This window comes from Schistocerca piceifrons, chromosome 7 (genome assembly GCF_021461385.2).
Source record: "Schistocerca piceifrons isolate TAMUIC-IGC-003096 chromosome 7, iqSchPice1.1, whole genome shotgun sequence".
Classification (NCBI taxonomy): domain Eukaryota; kingdom Metazoa; phylum Arthropoda; class Insecta; order Orthoptera; family Acrididae; genus Schistocerca; species Schistocerca piceifrons.
The window spans coordinates 69,638,258-69,657,335 of NC_060144.1; the positions used below are offsets into that span (position 1 = coordinate 69,638,258).

Genomic DNA, 19,078 nt, shown 5'->3' on the forward strand with positions numbered 1-19,078 from the left:
TTACAGTTTCCAAAAACAAAAAACTGCAGTGATTGCGATACAGATTAGTCGCTTATCAGATCATTATATTCGTACTTTCAGCGTGACATAGTCTGTAATTTTATAAAGGAAGTGAACTTAACAAGAGCTGTTCGCTAGGTGCTCAAATCCAGTTAATGGTAACAAAGATCTACGAAGTTCATAAAAATGGAAAACGGCGTGTCAACGGCTGCAGTGGGTGGAGGGACACTCACTTGTTGTAGAGGACGATGTCGGGCAGCCAGATGTGCTCCGAAGGAACGTGGAGGGTGTCCACGCCGCCGTAGTCGTCCGGGTTCCACTTGAGCTTGTAGTCGTTCCACTCCTGAAACACGAGGACCACCGTCTCAGTTACAGAAAGCACCATCGTTATGTTCACTTAATGACAATCTGAAATGCTGCAAGATATTCGAAATTTTGAGAAAAAAGAAGTAAGCTGTAGGGAAAGCGGGATGATGTACGAGATGTACAACAACCCAGGTGGAACAGTAACAGTGAAGGATCAAGAACAATGTGAACGCATTAGAAACAGTATTGGACAGGCATGCAGTTTTTCACCACTACTGTTCAATCTCTACATCGAAGAGGCAATTACAGAAATAAAGTAAAAGGTGAAGAGTGAGGATAAAATTTAGGATAAAAGACTGACAGTAATAAGAATCAGTGATGAGATTATGATCCACAATAAAAGTGAAGAACAGTCTAACGAATAGACAGAATGGATTGAAAGTAATCAAAGTAAGACAAAAGTAATGAGTGGCAAAAATGAGATTAGCGAAAAAATTAACATCAAAATGGGGCAGCAGGAAACAGATGAAGATTAGGAATTCTGCTACCTCGGAAACAAAATGACATACGACAACGGAGGCATGGAGGAAGTAAGAAGCAACAACCTAGGGGGAACAATAACAGTGAAAGTCCAATAAAAAGAGATCGCACTAGAAACGGCGTTAGACAAGCATACAGGTTTTCGCGGCTACCGTTCAACCTGTACATCGGAGAATCAATTACAGAAAGGTGAAGAGGAAGGAAAAAAAAATTAGGACAAAAGACTGACTATAATAATAATCAGTGACCACTTTGGTACCGGCAATGAAAGTGAACAACGGTCCAATGGATAGACAGTAGGGACTGACAGTAATTGAAGTAAGAGAAAAGTAATGAGTGGCAAAAGTGAGATTAGCGAAAAAATTAACATGAAAATGGGGCTGCAGGAAGTACCTGAAGGTCAAGAATTCTTTTACCTCGGAAGCAAAATGACACACGACGAAGGAAGGAAGGAGGAAGTAAGAAGCAAATTAGCACAGAGAAACAGAGCATTCCTGGGCAAGACAAGACTACTAATACCAAACATCGGCCTTAATCTGAGGAGAAAATTTCGGAGATTGTACGTTTGGGGGCACTGCATCGTATGGCAGTCAGTCGTATGCCGTGGGGCAACAAGAAGACGAGAATCAAAGCTTTTGAGATGTGGTGCTACAGAAGAACGTTGAAAATAGGGTAGGCGGGTAAGTAATGAAGGGGTTCCCGCAGAATCAGCTAAGAAAGGAGGGCATGGAAACCACAGACAAGAAAATGGGACAAGATGGCATGAAATGTGTTATAGAATCGGAGAGTTACTTCTACAGTACTGTAGAGAGCTGCAGGTGCTAAAATTTTCAAGGGAAGGTAAATTTGAATACATTCATCAACTAACCGAGAACTTAGGGTGTAAGTGCTACTCAGATTCGTGGCGGGCCGCATCGAACCTGATGACTCATCTCTTTTCCAGTTTAATATCAGTATAAGAGGGCTATCTGGCGTGTGAATTGACCAACAACATTGATGATTTAGGAACTCTCACACTATCGTATGCCTATGATATGAGGGGATATTTCCTAAGGTGATTACTCAATGTTTAAAAAGAAAGTAAAATCACAAAATATTCATATACACACATACCAAAAAATGTACCCAGTAAAATTCTGAAACTGTAAATACAATTTTTAATGTCAACAAAACGAGGTACATCTTCCATGACATAAAACTATCAATAAACGGCAATACTATCCACAGATGCCGCACATACTTCGCAGCACCATCAAATGCTCTCATTATGTTGATTCAAGATCCCAATTTTCAGCCGATGTCAACCGTCTGGACATTTGAAAAAGTCTCTGTTGGCAACTGGTGATCATCAGAGCAGTTTATCCAATGCATTCGGGCATTACCGTTCGTGAAAAGTAAACCTGGAACAGGTGCCAAGTGCGCCAGTGAACAGCCATACTTGTGACCAAAGCTATGGAAGTCTGGGTGTTAGCAGTAATCCTCTGCCACCAACTAAAATGTAAAATCGCTGATGGCTCCATCTGCGAGGCTCCCGTCAACAGAACAGTCGTCTCTTCCACGTCGTTGCTGTGAACGAACCGTTAACCATTTTCATCGAGGGTTTCTTGCGATTCTGCAGCCTCCAGCGCGACTCATATGTGGAGTGAACTTTCTCCAACTTCTACAATACAATACAAAATACGAGGGAAAGATATATACCAACAGACATGTGGAATACAGATGAACTACTCTGTAATATGGATTTTGTTTAAAAGGTAACAGGAAATTTGTTATTTCGTGTATTTTTTCACTCACATTGATAGGTTATTTTCGAGGTTCTGTTTGCAAATATACTTGAAAAATACATGTACGATGTTGGGCATCGTGCTTAGTTAATATTTTGTCACCTGTCAAAAAGACTACATCTGTTTCCGTAGTAAAGCTGATGATGTATTTTGTGTAAACATGGTTCAGTAAATTTGTGTTACATTTTCATATCAGAATGGAATGAGGAGCAGTAAAGTTTTAGAAGTGTTAAATACTGCTTTTAGTGACTCTGTATTGAGTAAAACAAGGTTCCCAGTCATATTTTCGTTTCGAAGAGGATCGCGGAGAAGTTGAAGATGAAGAGCACCTTGGACGCCTCAGTATATCGTCAACCAATGAAATCGCGGTAAAAGTGAAAGAAATGATTAGGAATGATCGGCTAATCACAATCAGAGAAGACGCTTATCATGTTGGCGTAATAGTTGACGCATGCTGTGTTCTGTTGTATGTTTTGGGTACGAAACACATGAAACATTTATGTAGAACTGACGAATTTCCAAGGTGCACAGTGGCGAATTCAAGAACAACCAATACGACTGCAGGTAACGGTCTTATCTCAAGTTTATGCCCACGCTTTCAGGGAATTCTTCCCCCGTGGATGCCTGCCGGCTAGTTGTGTGAGGTGTATTCGAGGTAAGGATGTAACCTGACCGATGTCGCATTTCCCCCATTTCCACCGCCCATGCCTGTAGATTATTTGTGTATGTACATTCAAGATCAGGATGTAATCTCATGGCAGTCACGTACAGTTCCCTGTTTTCGCTGCCACGCCTCTGGGGCATTTGCGTGTGGTACATTCGTGGTCAATATGTAGCCTGGTACACTGTCCACGTGACTGGTAATTACGTGACGAATAATATGGCAGAAAACCAAAGAACTCCTCCAGTTCTAATGCAGGTAATCATCCAAGATGAGCTCATCCTCCCTATCCCTCCCGAACCATCCACCCTTCTCTGTATAGACCAATTGGCACGCTTGAATCGAGTCACCACTCCTCCCATTCATTACTATTCCAACTGTGGCATACATGTTTGTAAATGATTGAATCCGAACAGCATCGTGGCTGCACAGAATTCGCAATTGTTAAGATGAACAACGTTTAGCTACATAAGAGAACAACAGAGAAAATTTGTGCCTGTGATACGAAACCGGGTATCCCACTCTAAGCGAACGCTCGCCTTGGCCGCCGTGTCTATCCTGTGCACGAATCACGGCCAGACCCAAACATCCACGTGCCGTCTTTCCTGTGTCACATGTCCAAAGGAATAGGCACTGTTGCGAATACAGCTGTTATGAAATACGTGAAATGTATACGCAGTTGCGAGTACGAACAACCATCTACACTGACGGAATATAGACGCCTTGTAATTTGATGATTTTAATGACGCATTACTGTAAGCATGCTCAGGAATTAGAGATATATAAGAAAAAGTAGATCGTTTTTCAAGAGTGGTTGCGTTCTCCTCTGCTGCCGGCTGCTTCTTATAGCATTCCCGTCTTATCACCAGTACATTTGATGCTTTTCGGTTGCTGCCCGTGTGTCAGAGTGAGAGATTACCCTTCATCTCTCTCATTTCTCAGATTCGTAGAATGTTTGCAGCGGTTGCTAACGGTTAAGGCAAGTTTAGTCCTGTCATTTTCAGTCATCTTCATGGGCTGTGGCCGACGTCGATGGCGGTGCTTCTCCAGCCCTCAAGTTGTGGCGAGGCATTTGGTTGTGTGTGGCAGCATGACGCCGTCACAGCAGCAACAGCCGCAGCGTCATCATACAGCGGCGTGATGTAGTGCGATTCGGCCAAAGATGATTACGCATGGGTCTTAGCCATGCTCTTTTTATTTGCTTTTAAATTGCGTGAATATCCATCCCATTCCTACGCTATTCAAGTGTGGTTGGTGGTTATTACATAATTTTTTTTTCATAATGTGGGGCCACAATCATAATATATGTCTTTAAAGTCAGTACCGCCATTAGAATGTTTTTATTTGCAGTGTTACATTTACACGATCACGATTTCGGCTTCAAAGTGCCATATTCAAATGTTTTAAGTGTTATACAGTGTCCAAGTTGGCATATTGTCGTATTTAAAATACACAATGTGTCTAATAGTGTATTTTAAATACGACAGTATGCCATCTTAGGCACTGTATAACACTTGAAACATATTGTAACAAATAGGCCCTCGGTCACAAACATTAAGTCAAAACTTAACCTGGCTTCGGCGCTACTATGAGCGTCGTCTTCAGAATTAGACTAACTGTACTAAAACATTAGGTATATAGTACATTAATAAAATTAAAGTTTGTACTGACTCGAAAAGATGCAGTACTTACAAGTCACATATTAAAAAAGATCTCATTCGGAAAGGCGACGTCATGAACACTTGTCAGATGGCGAGCCACTAAGGGCTGCTCGTACTGTGGACGAGGGTTGAGTCTTGTTGCAACCCTTGTCCACAGTACGAGCAGCCCTTAGCGGCTCGCCATCTGACAAGTGTTCATGACGTCGCCTTTCCGGCTGAGATCTTTTTTAATATGTGATTTATAAGTTGTTCGAGTCAGTAGAAACTTTAATTTTATTAATGTACTATATACCTAATGTTTTAGTACAGTTAGTCTAATTCTGAAGACGACGCTCATAGTAGCGTCGAAACCATGTCAATTTTTGACTTAATATTTGTGACTGAGGGCTTATTTGTTACAATATAATTATGACACGGTCACTGAACCTTTGCAGCTATGTTCAAAAAACCACTTGAAACACTTTATAATGGCACTTTGAAACCGAAATCATGATTTTGTAACACTGCAAATAAAAACAGTCTAATGGCGGTACTGACTTTAAAGAAAGTTATTACGTAAAATGTAAATATAGAAACGTGTTGTCAGTCAATATTTTTCCGTCATTATTTACAAGTTTACTGTAGCCCCATATTATCATATTCTCTTAAGGTAACCTTAGAGATTTTTTTTAACACTTCATTAATCCATATATAAGTTCCTTGTAGACTTAGCACGTACTGGTTTCAGAGTGCTATTAATTTAACATGAGATGTATGTGTATGTGTTAAGATATCACGAATTTCTCATAGATTAACATGTGATATTGGTTTATTTATTTAAACATCAAGCTCCACTAATTGTTCAATCTCTTATTTAAATGCGTTATTAGTTGATGATCTTGAAAAGGGTGTGTTTGGGTAAAGCCGGTCTAAAAATGCAGCAGATTCTAAATAGCAGTAGGATGTCACCATATTTAGGAATTCCTACAGAATAAATGTCATACGTCATTAATTTACGTTAATTCACTGGTATCCCAGACAATCATTGTAATGAAAAAGTATCTTATATAATGTACAGTACTTACTGTCATTTTGAAGCGTTTGCTCTGATGTGATTTAATTACAGTATTTCGTCAGCAACACTGTAATGTCAAAGTACTTTACATCATAAATTATGTTAATATTACCTACCATTCTTCAGAGAAGACCATGACTTTTTTTCCAGGCGATTGAAACATTTTACTATAAATTGTGTCTATTACTGAAATACTTCCATAGCACTGAAGAAGTAGTTTCAGACAAAATACACTCAGAATACAGAAGTGTTACGAAATATATGGAGGACAATGATATAACTAAGCAGTAATCGAATAATGTGGTGCTGCTTATAAAGTTACAAATGTGTTATTATAATGGCAATAATTAATCGCTGTGTCAATTTGGTGTAGTTCGCCCAACACTACAGATACTTGCGCATATAAATTATAATTGAAGTAGCAGCGTGCCTAAAACTTACCAAATCTTTCCTTTCAGTACGTTAAAATATTAGTAACAGTCATGAGATAAACTCTGTTATTAATCACATAAAACTACCTCAATATTTTTCTCGAATTGCCGCTAGTGATCGTTAATATACAAAATGGTGAAAAACTTTAGTGTGGCCTATACGTTAAACGCTACACAAGCGTGTCTGCATTTGAGTTCTCAGAAACACACGCGCGTTACAAGATAAGGTCCGCCTTAAGGTAATATTGTTACATGGATTAGCTCAACTCACCACTGTTATGGTTTACAACAAATCTTTAGGTGAAAGTGTTGATACTTTTGATGAAATATGCGTATTGCGGTGATGATGGTATGCTGTACGGAAGTTCATGGTAACTGCTACTCTGTAAGATGCCTGTCATATCACAAAACTATGCAATACGCAAGGAAGCCTGGATACTGTGGGTGTAAAGTAAGTTAAACGAATAATGTAGTGTATGTAAGCAGTATTAACATTAATTTCAAAATAAATACCATACTCGCTGATAATGCCGCAACAATGGTGAAACTTGTTTAGGTGAGAAGAAAATAAAACTGGTTTCCATAAGGCGGACCTGTTCTATGAAAATAAAAATACTATACATTTATTAAAACTCTACTTTTCTGAGGTATGTGGCTGACTAGCGAATAATATGGAAAAACACCCACAGCAAACCATTCGTCTGTGTCCCTTGAAAGCTTATGATTAACATAATAATGATTCCATTACAGAATACCCAAATGTACGACCAAAAGAAGTATACGATGTTGAGATAAGGATGTGGTAATGTAAAACATGTATTGCTCATGTTGAGTGAGGAGAATATTCTCTGGTAATATCCGAAACATTACTCTACGTTTGAAATGTGCTTCTCATAGTGATGACGTTTGCAGCATGTTCCTCTTTGTGTTCAACGATGTTGCAGCAAAGCAAAGTCTATGCAAAAACCAGTTGCCTAATTTTGTGGACGGTTAGGATTTGGCTTTGTTGTACCGCTATTTGCATATTTTTTGCGTCATGGCATCTGCTGTACTGTACCCAGGTTCGTAGAGGTAACACTAGGCCTAGCACAAGAAAATATTGTTTTTCTGCCTGTGCCCTTTAATCACGTAGAAACGTCGATTTCTTATGGCGTTATCAAAATCAGTACCTGAACACGTGATCAATTTATGTGCACAATTTCTCTTTCTTTCCCCCGGCTCACTGTGTGGCTTCCTTAAATAACTTTAGTAGAAAGCCGGCATGACTCGATTCAACGGACCCGTGCGTCCCTCAACAACAGAGTAACTTATCAGTCTGTAATGACCTCGTCTTCCGCCGACCGAGCGAGGTAGCGCAGTGGTTAGACACTGGACTCGCATTCGGGAGGACGACGGTTCAATCCCGCGTCCGGCCATCCTGATTTAGGTTTCCCGTGATTTCCCTGAATCGCTCCAGGCAAATGCCGGGATGGTTCCTTTCAAAGGGCACGGCCGACTTCCTTCCCCGTCCTTCCCTAATCTGATGAGACCGATGACCTCGCTGTCTGGTCTCCTTCCCCAAAACAACCCAACCTCTCATCTTCCGCCGAACTTTAACGCTATCGTAGCCGTATTTCTCTTTCACTAATCCGGAGGTCAATCACAGTATTTAGTCATATGAAGACGGATTTGGACTGTAAGCTGCAGTCTTCGTCAGATTAAATGTTGTTGCAGAGAATTCTAAAACCGCGGAACATGCATTGGCATAAGGCGTGCCTTAGCCGTTTGGTGAAAGCGATATGAGTGTGACTGCAGTTTACAGTCGAAATCGATTTATGTAAGAATAAAATCTGTGATTATAGTCCAGATAGATCAAAGATAAGATAATGATTTTATTCCATACTCAAATATGACTATTGTTTGGCATTTTACTTCCTAGATTTTTTATCTCACTGAAAGGGAGAGGTCGGAGCATAGTCTCCTGAAAATTTGTTCGTAGCCAGTACAAAGGCAGCAAAGATATTGGTCCTTTGCACCGAGTGATCAAAAAGTCAGTATAAATTTTAAAACTGAATAAATCTCGGAATAATGTAGATAGAGAGGTAACAAATTGACACACATCCTTGGAATGACATGGGGTTTTATTAGAACAAAAAAAAACAAAAACAAAAAAACCTTCAAAAAATGTCCGACAGATGGCGCTTCATCTGATCAGAATAGCAATAACTAGCATAAAAAAGTAAGGCAAAGCAAAGATGATGTTCTATACAGGAAATGTTCAATATGTCCACCATCATTCCTCAACAATAGCTGTAGTCGAGGAATAATGTTGTGAACAGCACTGTACAGCATGTCCCATGTCCGGAGTTATGGTGAGGCATTGGCGTCGGATGTTGTCTTTCAGCATCCCTAGAGATGTCGGTCGATCACGATACACTTGCGACTTCAGGTAACCTCAAAGCAAATAATCGCACGGACTGAGGTCTGGGGACCTGGGAGGCCAAGCATGACGAAAGTGGCGGCTGAGCACATGATCATCACCAAACGACGCGCGCAAGAGGTCTTTCACGCGTCTAGCAAAATGTGGTTTTTTTGTTCCTAATAAAACCCCATGTCATTCCAAGCATGTGTGTCAATATTTACCTCTCAATGTACATTATTTGGTGGTTTATCAAGTTTTCAAATTTATACTGACTTTTTGATCACCCGGTACATAACTTTGAACAGAGATGAGCAAATTTTTATTTTTAACACCGATGCATACTGTATCGCTAAATAGTAGTTACGTAACACCTGTTATGACTACTCTTCATTTTACGAGAGTAGGTATCTATCAGTATGTGAACTTGATAATTATTTCCGTTGCCTTCGCCGAAACTGGCAGCAATTGTTTTTCGTGTTTCGTTAACACACAGTTCGTTAGGAGAAGCGTAAAAAAATAGAAAACCGCTGACGGCACTTGTGGCTCAGAAGCACCGGGACAGGTTTTTATTTTTCGGAAGGCTTTGCGAAGCGGGAACAGTTTGTGTTGGCAGCGGCGGACAAACTGGGCGGCGGTCACGGTAAATTGTGTGCGCGCCGACGTCAACTTTTTTAATGACCAGGCGGCATGTGCACAGTGGCTCGCCATGGGGAGGGGGGATGTTGGAGGGGGGGGGGGGAGGGGGTGGCCTCGTTGCAGCGGACGAGCAACTCCGATGGCCGGCGGGGCTCCAGCGCAGCCGAACTAAAAGCGACCACCACATCAGCTGGCGTTATGCTTGACAATAAACTGCGCAATTAACAGCCTCACTCCGATTTTAATTTATTTACCGCTCTCGACGGTCACCATAAATCAAACTAATCTTGATCAGAGTGCGGCATACTCCCAAGCTCCCTGCGCGTAATGCTGAATGTCCTCATAGCAGGCGATCGACGAAGTCAATGTGTGTGTTTAAACACGTGCCATTTAGCTATTTATCTGGCCGTTAGTAGTCTTCTGAGACAAGATCCTCGTAAATTTCTTATGCTGAACACGCCCATTAAATGGTAAACCGGATGTAATGTAATAAATGCACATGTAATAACAGCTGTTACGGCTTTTACTAATTTTCTCATAAACCAAAGTGATATTTGTCGTACAAAATAAAAGTTATCTTGACAAAACACAAATAGTGAAATTTTCTACGGTTATTAGTCGAGACGTGGTGTCGTGGTGTCGCAACGTTTCTATGAGTTTCCTACTCACTATCTTCAACTGAAGTTCATTTCGACTGAAGATGACGAATACGAAACTCGTCGAGACGTAGCGACAACGTGACGGTGCGACTCGGCGGATAATGCGACAAGACTTCGTCAGTGAAATCCGCTGAGAAACCCTGCATTCTCACAGACACTAATAAAATGTTTATGTTCATGCTTCAGAAACTTATCAGATGTGGACGATGGTAGTCCAGTACGGAGCTGCACAACTGATGTCTCACCAGCAGCAAAACAGCACACAGAAAAGTATGCAGTGAATCGTTGACATGTTTTAGAAACGTGAATTTCATGTAACTTGTTATGTCCTCACTAGACTTCTCCAGTCAAAACAGAGGGTTCTTTGATTGCTCAAGTAGATGACTGTTCGGAAATGAAGCATATGATGGGAGGCGTATTCGGAAAGTAAGGTCCAATTAAGCGAAAAATAGAAACCGCTGTGAAAATCCGGTGGTACTTTGCACAAATGTGTTGGGCAGTGTCTTTAGTGTGCCTGCCGATCGTTTCATGTCACTCTTTTCAGTTCACACATCAAAGTGATCACGTAGAAATACCTAAAACAACAGTGTCTCCCACCAAGTATCTGGATTTGGTGAGAGATTTCGCCTGAAGCTATGCAGCCCACACAACATATATGCCATGCGTTTCTTTCTTCAAGACCATTTTCGGCCGCATTCTGCAGGGCTTATGAAGACACTCCTGCAGCGTTTTGGAGGAGGAGGAGGATATTAGTGTTTAACGTCCCGTCGACAACGAGGTCATTAGAGACGGAGCGCAAGCTCGGGTGAGGGAAGGACGGGGAAGGAAATCGGCCGTGCCCTTTCAAAGGAACCATCCCGGCATTTGCCTGAAGCGATTTAGGGAAATCACGGAAAACCTAAATCAGGATGGCCGGAGACGGGATTGAACCGTCATCCTCCCGAATGCGAGTCCAGTGTGCTAACCACTGCGCAGCGTTTTGGCGGGAAGTATTTGATCACCCATAATACAGCCCTTTATTGACTCCCTCTGTTGTTCATTTCTGCTCACATAACCGTTGGCTACAAAGACAACATTTTGGCACAAACAGCGAAAGGCAGACCAGCCTAGAGAATTGGCGGAAAGCACAGTCGGCTGCTGTCAGTGACAAGGGCACTGAAAAGTTCGTACAGCGCCAAGAGAAATGTCTAAGTCGGAGCGGTGACTGTTTAGAGAGGTAGCTGGAAGGTGTGGCTAATTGCTGCTGGAAAAAAAGTTTTGATTTTCACTGTGGTTTTCGTTTCGCGACCTTGGTTTCGGAAAAGCCCTAGTACATTATTGAAATGTATAGTATCCGTTGCCATAGGACTGTGTCGAATATTTGCAACTGTCTTCGAACTGCAACGCTTCACTGGATGAACACAATTACAAATTCTTCTTCTAAAGTACAACATTTACAAAAAGTCGCGTTCCATCTGCGACTTGAATAGCACTGGTGTTCAAAAAAACTGCCTCATCGGAGGTCACAGATTGGTGTAAACGAGTCAATGCTCGGCTCCATATCGACTTCCGTGCGATGGTGATGCGGTGCTGAGGGAGGGGACGTGTCATCTGGAGCGGCACCCATTGGCGTTACGCATTGCAGCGAGGCATCGGTAATGTCTGTGATATCAATGGGTGTAGCCGACTTTGGTGTAGTTGTAGTGTCGGCAGACTTGCCAACACTAAACACACTAATTGAAAGAGGCGGCCAAGATGCACGCGCTAACTCACGAAGGATGGAGTGATAGGTCTGTAACAGGATACGTAATGAATGCTATAAAGAAAAGTACGTAGCTTCTGGAATACTTAACTTTAATCCATCTTTGTGGTACATCGCTCTTGACGAGACAAGTGAGACTCTTTAGATACATGCAATGTTACTAATGGCGCCTTGCTAGGTCGTAGCCATTGACTTAGCTGAAGGCTATTCTAACTATTGGTTCGGCTAATGAGCAATGCTTCGTCCATGTAGTCGCTAGCAAAGTCGTCCGTACAACTGGGGCGAGTGCTAGTCCGTATCTCGAGACCTGCCTTGTGGTGGCGCTCGGTCTGCGATCACACAGTGGCGACACGCGGGTCCGACATGTACTAATGGACCGCAGCCGATTTAAAACTACCACCTAGCAAATGTGGTGTCTGGCGGTGACACCACAGTAGTACCCCGATCCTTGGACGATAATACACTAGCACCTCATTAAAATATTCACTTTCCAACAATTTGACACATTATCAAGCGAAATGACGCTGTGGTAAGAACATGGGCTCGCATTCGGAAGTGTGGTGGTTCAAATTCCGTTTCATTCAGTTCCAGATTTATGTTTCCCTCTGCCACTTGAGACAAATGTTGTTATAGTTACTCCTAGAAGGACGCGGTCGCTATTATCCATCATCCTAATCCAGTTCGATCTCAGTTCTCCGTCTCTAAGGACCACGCCGTCGACGTGACGCTGAACTCTGACTTTTGCCCCTTCTTCATTTGGAATATTGACAAGAAAAGAAAAGTAGAAAAGATACATCGCTAATGGAAATAAGTGCAAGAGAAAAGAGTATGCGAACTGTACTTTACCAGATTATCAACACATATGAGCCGTGGTAAAAATTGCTTTTTTGAAGAGCGCGCCGCAGCGTGTAGTGTGAAGCAGTCGCCCTCCGTTTCTGGCGGTGGCGCCGCTGTGGCAATCGCAGCTTTGGTGTCTCCCTCTGGTGGGAAAGGGGAAAGTTGCCTGTTCACGTGCATTTAAGGGGCGCTATGAGCTCGCCAGTTGGTCGGTCTGGGTGAGCCTGGAATCAGTCTGGGGTCAGTCTCTCGTCCCCAGCTTGCTAGTCTGTCTCTCGTCCGAATTTGTGATGCAGTGAGAGAACTCAACGAGTAGTCGCCCGATCAGGGGCTTAGTTCCTGCATCTGACAAGGGGAGGCCACGACGTTTGGAACGCGGATTTACTGCATACTTCGTACACTCGTAGTACTCCATGAGGACAACAAAATGTGTAAGCAGTATCCCGTACTTCTCAAGCGTTACTGAGGAAATCGCAAGATAATTTCGGTCGTCAGATACATGTATGTGCGTGGCCATTTTAACCATGAAGAGGCGGCACCCGAATGTTGGCGGCACGGTAGTTCAACGTGTTCGGTTAGAGCGTTAGCTTTCCTTTCTAATAAAAGAACTGAGCGAACGGAGAATCGAACAAACTGAACGGGTATCTTCGGACGTCCACACTGAACAAATTCAACGAAGAATATAGAACAGAATTAACAAAAAAAAAAAAAAAAAGAATGTGGTTGGCGTTCAAGCCGCTGGATCGCTGGATCGAGCTCCGTTCGTCAGTTTTTTTTATTTTCAACACGGTCATTTTCTTTATTATTTATATTATAATTGATATAATGGGGAAAATATGTGTAATCGGATGAACTTTAATTAAATTTAGAATGTTATTCGGCAGTCTACTAATTTTTATTATCACAAGTATTGTAATATTCATAACTAGCGACTAGTAAACGGCCGAACGCATAAAGTGATACTGAAAATCTATGCTTGTCCGTGATTTGAGAACTCCCTTACACCTGGAAGGAGCCCGAAACGACTTGTTACCTCCAAGTTTTGACCGGCACAGACGGCTTTCGAAAGATGTGCTATTAATCGTCGCTTTCGACTTTACGGGTACAAGTTGGAGGATGATATTTTTCGTAAAAACATGGAAAACGTGAAGTTAAACGGCACCAGCAGCATTGAATAAATGCTATGTTTCGTCATACGCAATGTCTTTTGAAGTTTTCCGTGGAAAAACAAACCTCGTTAATATTTTCAAAAACCTCTCTTTCAGTCGATGGTTTGGAAGCAAAACCATCCATAACACAGTATTTCCTTATAAATAGGCGCTGATAATTGGTTATGTAGTTTCGACTGTATTTTAATAGCGTCTTCCAAGAAGCAATTTCTCGTTCTCTTTCGATTAAATACGAACAGTTTTGAAGACACGGACAAGCATACATTTTCAGTATCACTTTATGCGTTTGGTCGTTTACTAGTTGATAGTTAGGAATATTATATTATTTGTGATAGTAAAAATTAATAGACTGACAAATGACATTGTAAATTTAATAAAAGTCCATCCGATTACACGTATTTTTCCCATTAGATCGATTGTAATATAAATAGTATAGAAAATGACTGTGTTGAAAATAAAAAAAAGCTGACGAACGGAACTCGATCCAGCGATCTAGCGGCTCAACGCCAACCACTTTCTTTTTTAAAAATTTGTTCTATATTGTTCGTCTAATTTGTTCAGGGCGGACGTCCTATGACACCCGTTCAGTTTTGTCGTTCATCCGTTCGCTCAGTTTTTTATTAGAAAGGAAAGCTAACGCTCTGACCGAACGCGCTGAACTACCGTGCCGGCACTACTCGGCTGCAGCCGCTTTATGGTTAAAATGGCCACGCACAGATATATATTTGACGACCGAAATTATCTTGCGATTTTCTCAGTAACGAATGAGAAGTGCGCGCTACTGCTTACACATTTTGTTGTCCTCATGGATTACTGCGAGTGTACGAAGTTTACAGTAAATCCGCGTTCCAAACGTCGTGGCCTCCCCTTGTAAGTCTGTTAAGTCTGTGCGTTAGGCCGACAGTCTGCTCGAGCTGCTCAGGCAAAAGTCATTGGCGGTTGGATCGATCGGTTGGTCGGTCGCGCGCTGAGACACAAGATGACTTGTCCGCCTTGAGCGTCGGCGCATGTGAGGTCGCCACTTCAGTCCAGTGGGCCGCGCCGTATAGCGAGGGGTAGTGACTTTGCGGTCGACACGAGAGCAACAGGAGTCAACCCACGACATCGGTCTGGCCGGTGCGAGCTGCGACGCCGTGAGACGGGAGATCGGCGCGCCTTCCTGCGTCCATTGCAGCGGCTGCCAGCGGACGGTTCGGGAGAGCGTTTCGGGGGTGCTGCGCCATGTCCTCGCCAGCAATCGCAGTGTATTAGAAGTTAAGTGATTGGTGATATGTTGTTTCATTTACTTGTTAAATTCTACTTGTTTTCTTGGTGAGGTCACCAGCCGCTTTGTTTTGGGGTCGTCCCACCATTCTTCTTCGTTTGCCCACCCGCGGGAAGGTGGTTATTTATGAATTGGGTGGTCCGTATTTCCCTTGTGGAGTAAGGGCGGGTTAGAGCAACCTGCGATTCGGGTTGTTCGGTAATCTTCCTATCAATCTGCCGTACTAAGTTAATAGCTGCCTCTGTCATGTTTGTCGGATTCGGTGTGTTAATGCATTCATTGCTTGGAGTGTAATGGCCTAATTCCTGAAATATGTTTTATCTTGCCTATCATCTTGAGAGGCGGTATATGTGTACGGTAGAGCATGTTAACTCGTTTGGCCAACCTTGTATAATTTCATATAAGATTGCATTTCATGGGTTTTTATTTAAATGGACATTTTAGTACATAAAGCTGCCACCCTTCCACCGTAAGACTTTTCTTAGAAATTAAAATCAAGTTGCACCTTCGGTGGCAAGTTAATCTTTTAATTTTAGTGTTTTGTACCATTTACATCCCTCCTATGGAGTGCATAGTTTGTGTGCTTGTTTGAATTGTTAAAACTTTTACTTTAAGGTAATCTGGTGTGTTGCAGATTTCCACCTGTGTAGCCTTTCAGAGGCTGTTGTGAGCGGTCGTGACTACGGCCGTGTCAAAAGGGAGCGGCAAGGTTCTCAGCCCGAAAGCACATACACTCAAAAATTTGCTCCTTTCTGCCTCTGAATAAATTGTAACTTGATATTTAGAGGGTGCTTTCTGCTTATACTTTTAAATCTGTTTCTTAAAAAAAAGCTTTTAGGAATAAAATTCACATTTGTTAAAAGCAATTACATTTTGATTCCATCAGTTACTCCCTGGCAACTACTTCCACGCTCACATAGTGTGATTAAATGTGTTAGTGTTCTTGATTAATCGCTAGTAAATAAAGTAAATTCGTAAGAAAAGGTTTTGAAGGTAAATTCACGGTTCAACATACAAGCCGTGTCTCCCTGGAGCAACAGATGGAAAATCGCCACCGTGTCCACAACGACTGGCGTATGGTTTCACCGTGAGAAAAATGCTATATTATTGCTCTTTCAGATACTGTACTGTCGAAGTGAGGAAGAATGATTGGAGTTTTACGTCCATCATTGAAGAAGCTGTTACGGAAGCAGCACGATCAATGGAGACGTATAGGGAATGGAATTGGCCTTGTCTCTAGTACAAGATCGATTTCTTATATTTTTGGAACAGCAAAGAATGAATTATATAAGTTGGTACCTTCTTTTCCGTAGAGACGTTCTTTTTAACTAAAAGAAATTGCTGGCGCTGTTTGTCCTATATAGTACGCTGGACATGTGTCACAGCTACTTTTATAGACACCTGAGTTCTTTCACACTCCAGATTTGTAGACGACATTTTGATTATTTACAGAGGGCCGTATAATGACACTGATCAACAGTTGAAAATTTTAAACAAGCTTTTCGAATAGTTTACTTTCAGATGTGGACTCTAAAGCAACCTCCGCCAGTTAAATTATTTGGACTTAGCAATAACAATAGCTGATAAAAAAATTCCTTTCAAAATTTTTCGCAAAGAAACCTGTTCTGGTCAAATACTGTCGTCCTGTGCAACACACCCTCATTCTCACAAAAATGTCTTTTTCATTCTTTCAAACACAGAGCCATTTCTACTCCTTTATCTGGTGAAAATCTCGAATCTGAAATAAATTTGATTAAAACTATAGCGACCAGTAATGTAAACGACCTAATCTTATGGATTACATTTAAAAAAATCATAATTACCGCTCTTGGCATTTTTCCTAATAACGAATGTAATGAAAAGACAAAAAGTCTTTACCTTATTTACGACCTGTGTCGTGCAGGATTCATTGTCTTCTCCGAAACAAATGTGACTGTAATGCACCATTTTCTACTAGTAATAGCTTGAAAATAATCTTATTCATAATTTGAAACGAGCACATTCTCCCTTACAAAACTCAGGTGTCTTAAAAATTAGCTGTGACACATGCACAACATATTATTTAGGACAAAAAGGACGAGTAATTTCTGTTAGATACTAAGATACCACTTAAGGAAACATGCGTCCCATTACGGACCATATACCTAAAGAAGTTCATGAGGTAAAAAAATGGAAATGTCGTGTGGCTAGGGCCTCCCGTCGGGTAGACCGTTCGCCTGGTGCAGGTCTTTCGATTTGACGTCACTTCGGCGACCTGCGCGTCAATGGGGATGAAATGATGATGATTAGGACAACACAACACCCAGTCCCTGAGCGGAGAAAATTTCCGGCCCAGCCGGGAATCGAACCCGGGCCCTTAGGATTGACAGTCTGTCATGCTGACCACTCAGCTTCCGGGGCGGACAGTTCATGAGGTCATTATACTGCAGACACAGAGGAAAGTTAGACATTTTCAAACGCCTTTCTTTTAATGACGGTTTGATAATGAACAGTTGGGATTACGTAACAAAACTTTTTGTAACAGTATATAGCCGTTGGTTAGAAATGTCTAGAGTGGAGCCCCTTTTTTTGTCAGAGTGAACTCTAAGATATCGTTTTCTCCTCTCTCTTTCATTTATGGCGTAATTCAAAGAAGAGCGGCAAGATCCGTGACTGGTACACTTAGCCATCGCGAGAGCGTTTCGAATCTCATAGAAAGTGTGAAGTGGTACACGCTTGCAGATAGACGGCGCACTAAACGGAAGGGGCTGCTCACGAAATTCCGAAATCTGATCTTCACCGAGGATGTAGAGCATATATTATCACCACCAACTTTGAAATTGCGCAATGATCACCATTCAAACATAAGGGAAATTAGAGCTCGTACTGAGGCGTTCAGACGGTCGTTTTTCCCTCGGCGATCTGCGAGTGGAACAGAGGGGGGAAATATGACTTTGGCGCGAATTCCGCCACACACCGCTTGGTGGCTAGCGGAGTATATATGTAGATGCAGATTCGTATTAAAATTTACGTAATTTTGTGTTGCGTTGTCCTATACATTTTTTTTTATTTATCATAATATTGGCTATCCATATCTAGGATGAATACTTACATGCTATTGAAAATATTTTCAGAAATTAGGCAACTGTTATCTTCGATTGTTATTTGACGGAGCGACTTGTTTGGTGCCCACGTCGTGGCATCTTCGGCATGTGTGCCTCTTAGCATGACACCACCTCCAGTGACTGTTACCTCTCGCAGCCCTTAGCGGCGTGTAACGTGCTATGCCATGTAGCTAGAAATTTGTTATCAGTTACCATCTTTATGTCAGTTTTAATATCTTTCATTTTATGTGGCTTTAGTATTAACTTCTTAATGAAATATTTTTTATTTGGACAGCACTGTTGCTCTTAACTTCGTTCGTCATTTATCAGATGTGTGAACAGCCTTCATGTAAAACTCTTACGAATAAAAACTGGTTACTCCTCTGTTTTCTGTAAATGTTTATTTATACTCTTTTTAGGTAATCGTGAATTTTCTGATGAAGGCACCTATAGATGGCGTCGAAACCTGGTAAGAGTCCAATGTTGTTGCTACCGGTTGGCTATGTTATACCTGTTATTGTTGTCGTTGTGGTCTTCACTCCTGAGACTGGTTTGATGCAGCTCTCCATGCTACTCTATCCTGTGCAACCTTCTTCATCTCCCAGTACCTACTGCAGCCTACATCCTTCTTAACTGCTTAGTGTATTCATCTCTCGGTCTCTCTCTACGATTTTTATCCTCCACGGTGCCCTCCTGTACTAAATTGGTGATCCCTTGATGCCTCAGAACATGTCCTACCAACCGATCCCTTCTTCTAGTCAAGTTGTGCCACAAACTCCTCTTCTCCCTAATTCTATTCAATACCTCCTCATTAGTTATGTGATTTACCCATCTGATCCTTACCATTCTTC

General features: G+C 41.8%; 1 protein-coding gene across 1 annotated transcript in view; it reads right to left on the reverse strand.

The window, feature by feature from the left end:
* Positions 1 to 19,078, reverse strand: part of LOC124805225 (acetylcholine receptor subunit alpha-like 1) — a 412,453-nt gene that overhangs the window by 142,107 nt on the left and 251,268 nt on the right. The window contains exon 3 of the mRNA XM_047265724.1: positions 234 to 343. Coding sequence (XP_047121680.1) covers positions 234 to 343 — 110 coding nt within the window. The remainder of the gene's footprint in view (positions 1 to 233; positions 344 to 19,078) is intronic.